The 6,811-nt window shown below is 29.1% G+C and overlaps 1 protein-coding gene across 1 annotated transcript; it reads left to right on the top strand.

The window, feature by feature from the left end:
* Positions 1 to 240: 240 nt before the first annotated feature.
* Positions 241 to 1,064, top strand: LOC145074144 (uncharacterized). The gene has a single exon (XM_079020559.1). It carries the CDS (start codon positions 337 to 339, stop codon positions 895 to 897), a length of 561 nt encoding a protein of 186 aa, XP_078876685.1. The 5' UTR covers positions 241 to 336; the 3' UTR covers positions 898 to 1,064.
* The last annotated feature ends 5,747 nt before the right edge of the window (positions 1,065 to 6,811 follow it).

The raw sequence follows: 6,811 nt of genomic DNA, 5'->3' as shown, positions 1-6,811 counted from the left end.
ACCCAAAAAAATCACTGAAAAATTAAACAAAATACCAAATAAATAATAATCATGCTCTATCAACAACAATTTATTTAAGATGATCCAAATAAATTTGTTTGAATAGCTATAACGTCTAACACTTTTAGGTTGAATTTAATTTGTTTTAAAATATTAGCTGTCACAATTCAACAACAAATATCTTTCCTATTATCTTCAGCCTTCTCGGTTTCTCGATCACTCCTATTTATACATCTTCTTACTCGTTCACTTCACCGCCCATCTAAACCCAATTATCCTCTCTCTATCTCTCTTTCTCTCTCTCTTTCTCTCTCTAGAGATCTTCAATCACTTACAATGCACTCTGGTGATCTTGGAGATCACATTGGCATGGAGAGTTGTGTTGATTTGGGGACGGAGACTGAATCTGCACTGTCATCTGGCGGTGGTCGTCGATCGGAGAATCGGAAACGATGGGGGGTGAGTACTAGATCATCAAGACTATCCGGAAAAAAAGCGAAGGAACTTCCTCCGCCGTTACCGATTCAAACGTCGACAGTGATGAAGCGGTATTACACTGAAGACGGGAGGCTGGTCATCACGGAAGAGAAGGTCGAGAGTCCGAATTATCATTTCACGGCGCACAGATCTCACGGACGTCTCACGATCCAACTCGTTCGTTCCGACGATGAGGATAACTTCCCTTCGTATGAAAATGGAGAAGAGAATGGAATTATGGAGGAGGAGGAGGAGGATGAGTGTAGTGGTAAGGTGGCGATGGGCGGCGACGACGGTGGAAGTAGAGTTTTAGGGAAGTGCTTTAGTTACAACGCCGCCGTCGTGAGGGCGCCGGCTACCGGATCGTGTTTGTTGGTTAATCAAAATCAACTTCACGCGATGAGGCCAGTTCAGATTTAGTTTTGAAAAACAAAATTGATTTCATTTAATTATTTTCGTTGAGAATTATAATCAAAATCATCTTTCTTTCTTATAAAAATTCAGTGATTTTGTTTTGTTAAGAACGAAATTCCAATTCCATTATCGTATTTCGTGTGTTCAAAGAAACGTTTGAACGTAATATACTCAGACGTCATTATACGTCAAGAACTTACGTCAAGAACTTATGGACTCTTGTGAAATTTGAGTTTATAATCACTGTTAAACATGGATAATCGATAGTTATGATTTTTAAAGAAAAAATTTGGCGTTGACTAAAGCAGTATTTGTAAAAAAAAAAAAAGAAAATTAGTTTTTAAATTTTGACTTTTTCGTCAGTTTTGCGATCTAAAATAATGGATGACCATATCCGTTCAAAGCCTTCTTTTTATAGAATTTTTTATTTATTAAAAGTTGAATATATATAAAATTATAAATATATTTAGTTTGAATTCCATAGGAATTCTGATGATTTAGGAAACTAATAAAAACTTCCAATATATTTTCTATCTAAAACACATTGAATGATCCAAAGCTCCACAAAAGTTTTATGAAAAGTAATTAATTAAACCAACCGTTACAAATACAAATGGCCTTATTAACAAAAAATTATTTTTTATGTTTTCTTATAGACTACCCATTTTATTTAGAACACTTTATTTCAACGTAATTATGTATGTGCCGAACATCAAACCCAACATAAGTTGTTCTGAAATCTAATATTTTATATTTTAGACAGGCATAGGCTTAGACTTATTCAAACACCATATTGATATCGTACAAGCCGAACTTGCATTTTGGAGTGTAAGTGTACATTCTTAATTGCGTTTGTACATTCCACATACACTTTCTTCATATTACTTGATATTTCATGGTGTATTTCTAAGGATGTTTAGACTACAAACATGTTAACAATAAGACTAGTGATAATCTAACAATAAAAAGTACATAAAGTATGAAATTTTGGATATATTCTATGCATCCGGAGATGTTATTAACATTCCGGACTGCATCTTTACGAATACACATATAAGTCTAAGTCTAAGGCTGTGTTTGACGTGCCTAAGATAGATTTCTAAAAACCTACTTAGACTAGCTTTTTAGAAGTTTTTTTCCTTTTTTTTTTACTTTCCAAATATACCGGTAACTAATTATAGAAAAGCATTCTTATAAATGTCCTTTTAAGTCATTATATATATATTTTAGCTAGCTTTTCAGCTAGTTTCATCAAATGATATTTTTTTTATCAGCTAATTTTTTAGCTATCAACTGAATTTTTATTTAACAGCTAGCTTTTCAGCTAACAATTTGTTTTTCAGCTAGTATGTCAAATATAACTTAAATATAATAATATGTAAAACTAACATGGTTTATGAATGTGGCTGAAGCCAAATAAAATATTGTTTAGGTTACAGTTTTTTTCAAATTTTATGATATGGCAATTGGTATAGAATGTGGGCCCATATATATATATATATATATATATATATATATATATATATATATATATATATATATATATATATATATATATATATAGAGAGAGAGAGAGAGAGAGAGAGAGAGAGAGAATTGGACCCATATATAGAATTAGACCATACTATATATATTCTAGAAAATCTCAATCGAGAGTAGCTAGTTAATTAGGTTTTGTTTAGCGTGTGCTTACTTTTTTAGTTTTTTTAAGTTTTTTTTATGTGTGGTAGACCAAAATATATCCAATAAGCTAGTTTTTTTTAAAGAAAAGATACTTAGACCATTTTTACAAGGGTTTTTTTTTTTTTTTTTTTTTTTAATATACTCTTTAGTTAATTATAACAAACACATTTTTTAAATATCTTTTTATGTTATTTTATATCTTTCAGCTAACATATTAACTAGTTTTACCATTTTTTTTTAATTAACTTTTCATATAACAGCTAATTCGTCAAACATAACCTTAGTTTTAAAAAAGAAAAAAACAAAACAAAACAAATAAACAAAAACCCCTTAAAAATATGATTAGTTTATAGTTAATTTTCTTTTTTAAAATCTTTTCTTTAAAATTTAAAAATCCAATGAAAGAAGATAGAATTAAGATTATTATTAAAATTTATGGATAAACATGTATATATGAAAATACATCTTCAAAACATACCATATAGATAAAACTTGTACATAAGGATAAAGTTTTGTGGCAAAAGATATTTTAGAAACTTGGTCAAACATTTGGCATTTATAAAATGAGAAATTAAATATCTTTCTACCATTTATTTCTATTTTTCCTCCTATCATATCAAATATTGATATGTGTCACTTTTAATTAGACATTTAATGAAATTAATAATCATTTAATCCACTTGTCAACATTTGATATGATAGGAGGAAAAAATAGAAATAAATGGTAGGAGGATATTTAATTTCTCTTATAAAATACAACCTCAAGTAGGAAACACTAAACTAAATGTGAGTGTTTTGGGAGGAAGATGCTTAAAAAACTAATACGTCGTTTAGTTATTTTAAGTTCAATCACAAAGTTAACCAACTAAGTTATATAAAGCTACTCGCAGAAGCATGAGACTAAGAAGTTGACTAGAAATTCACAAACACCACCGTACTTTTTAGGTGTAGTAGTGGAAGTTGAAGCACTATCATGCATGTCATAACCTAAACCATTATTTATCTTAGATATTATAGATTTGGGTGTAGTGTGGAAGTTTGAAGCACTATCATGCATGTCATAACGTTTAACCATGTTATCCAACCCAAACATTTTACAAACATTTTGTTTACCAAAACATTTTTCTTGTTCTTAATATTTCACATAAGAATCAGAAATTTTCTTAATTTTATCATTTTTTATTTTAAAAGTATCACAATCTTTACATGTAACATCCTCGTTCTTTTTATTATCTAAACATGTAATTTTTTTTTCATTCAAGTTTTCAATTTCTTCATTTTAACATCAATTTGCTTTTTATTTTTTATGAAGTTCCTTTTGATTTTTTAAAAATGCATCTCATTTCATTGAAAGTTTTCTCAAGATCATCAATATCACTAGAGCTTCCATAAGTAGATTCATAATCATTAAGGGTAAAAATTCAAAATATTATGATCTTACCCTTTGTTATTTCGGATATCTTTGGCAAAAAAATGGAACACATTGAAAGCGATTTGTATATGTCCCATTTTGGGTGGACGAGAGGGAAATGCTAAAATGACAAATTTTACCTTTTGTTATTTCGAATATCTTCGGCAACTTCGCACCATTTGTTCTTCACTCTCACAATATCTTCTTCGTTCTATTGTTCTTCATCTCTTTCTCTCTCTCTCTCTCTCTCTCTCTCTCTCTCTCTCACACACACACACACACACACACTTCTCCATGTCCCTTACCTTCATCGTCTTCTCTATCCAGTCTTTTCCACTTCATATTCTCCCTCTAATGAAGATGAAGAACCCTAACTAGGGATAACAACGTCATTACCACCCTTCGTCTTCTCCCCTCCCCTTATCGAGAATGCCTTTATCCTTTCCCCATTTTCCTTCCATCTCCTTTCCTTTCTTTCTCATCCCTTCACTTTCCTTCCCCCTCGTTAATTTTTAAACTTGAGAATGACTGTTAAGGAATCGGCATTGCGTTCCCAACGGGAATACAGTTCCCGGTGGCCTTTTCCAACTTTACTATTTCAATACGGACATATTTTCTTTTAATTTTATCCTACAAAATACATTTAAAAAGAATCAACGATTAATTACACAAGTAAGATACCAATAATCAATAAGTGATCCAATTATTATTATTAATATTTTTAAAATCCATCTCTTATTTAATTATAAAGAGCCTTACTAATTCTTAAAGAGTATTCATTGAAATAGAAACTAATGAATATACTCATTTATTTTTTCGGTATAGCTTTGTTTGTATGATTGTTTTGAAGTTTCCAAATATAGCATAATAGATGATTCTACTTTCCTTCTTTTTGTTTGTTTTCTTTTTTCTGGGGCAGGTTACAACTTACCTCATCCCATCTATTTATTTTGCTTTTAATGTTGGTGGGATTTTTTTTCATCAAATCGTGTTGGATAAACATCTAACCATATTCAATTTTATTTCCTTTAATTGACTATATATATATATATATATATATATATATATATATATATATATATATATATATATATATATATATATATATATATATATATATAGGTTCAAATATTTTTTCACTATCTATTGTGTGCATGTATGATTGATTCTTGACCAATTATTTTAGTTATTTTAAGAAAGTAGTTAATGCATATTAAATGCTGAAGATGTAATTAATACTCATTATATCTTCAACATGTAATATACATTAATTACTTTCTTAAACCAAAGGGCTTGTAGCCCAGCGGTATCAGGTGGTGCCTTTCCTCTTTGAGGTCGAGGGTTCAAGTCTCGTCGTGGACATAGGTGGAATAGGTGTTGTTAGCTTAGGAGTAGATTATATTTTCCGGTTCAAAAAAAATTACTTTCTTAAAATAACTAAAATAATTGGTCCAGAATCAATTATACATGCACACAATAGATAATGAAAACAAAATAAACTAACCCTATATATATATATATATATATATATATATATATATATATATATATATATATATATATATATATATATATATGACGGTTCACTAGAGATTCTAAATAAAATAGAAATTTTGAGATTCAACATTAACCACATATTTCTTATTTATCGCTCTAACATCCAAACGTACCACAATAGTGGGACATGCCTAATAAAAAATTATTATATGGCAGAGAGGTATAATCATATATGATTATACATGTTTATACATATATGTCCAATTATATATATACACACACACACTTATCTGAATAATCATTAATGATTATGGTGGTTTGTGGCAAAGAAGTTGGTAGTGGTAGAGGTGGCAGTGGTATAAATAGTGGAAGTGACAATGTGTGGTCGGTTGGGGGTAGAGGTAGTGGTGGCGGCGGTGACGGTTGTGGAGGTGGGGAAGGTGGCAGGGAAAAAAGAAAGCGCGGCGCTAAATAATCATTTATGATTGTAACTCTTTCGCTGCGTCGGTACACCTGAGCGCTAAAGCGACAAATAAGAAATATGTGTCTGAGGTTAAATCTCAAGATTCCTATATTTTTCGAACTCTCAACGGAAGCTACTATCGACGGCCAAAAGAATAGTTGTAAATTTATACATTGTGCGTGCATGTACCGAACAATGTTTTTTATCGAAAAAAACACGAATATACTATTGTTCATGATTTTCCGTCATCTTTAAATAGATATTCATATTGATATATAAAAAAACAATTTTTTTCTTCAAAAACTACACTTCGTTTTCTTTATTTTTTGACATAATAATTTTTTTTTTCAAAAAGATTGATAAATATTTCAAAATTTATATTTTTATGGTACTTTTTAAATAAACATTTATATTGAAATTAAAAAAAATATTTTTTTTTTCAAATTTTCTATTAAGATTTTCATGTTAATTTTTAACTATATTAATTTTTATAAAAAATTCACATGTAAATACTTATTGTATTCGATTTTTTCAATATTTTTTGATAATTTACATGTGAATTTAAGTAAATTCCCTTATGATTATAAGTAAATTTATCTGTTTATGAACAAAATGTTGAATTCTACAAAATTCACATGATAATCATGTATAAAAATCGTTAAAATATCTCGATTTCTTAGTCTACGTTCACACTTTGCTTATAGATATGAATTAAAAATCTATGTGAATACTCGCAAAAATAAATATATCAAATTTTCATGTGAATTTGGACAAAAATTCACATTCATATATGAATCAAACTAAATTAAATATGAATCTACGTAAATTCATTTGATATATTTTGACGATTTTAACCTCTTAATCAT

The sequence above is a fragment of the Lactuca serriola genome, chromosome 9 (assembly GCF_051521515.1).
Source record: "Lactuca serriola cultivar US96UC23 chromosome 9, Lser_US96UC23_V15, whole genome shotgun sequence".
NCBI lineage: Eukaryota > Viridiplantae > Streptophyta > Magnoliopsida > Asterales > Asteraceae > Lactuca > Lactuca serriola.
Note: the sequence above shows the minus strand (reverse complement) of the source record. Positions and strands in the feature narration are given on the sequence as shown.

Excerpts from the sequence above, each read along its gene's own strand:
- LOC145074144 (XM_079020559.1), top strand. The coding sequence starts at position 337 with ATGCACTCTGGTGATCTTGGAGATCACATTGGCATGGAGAGTTGTGTT.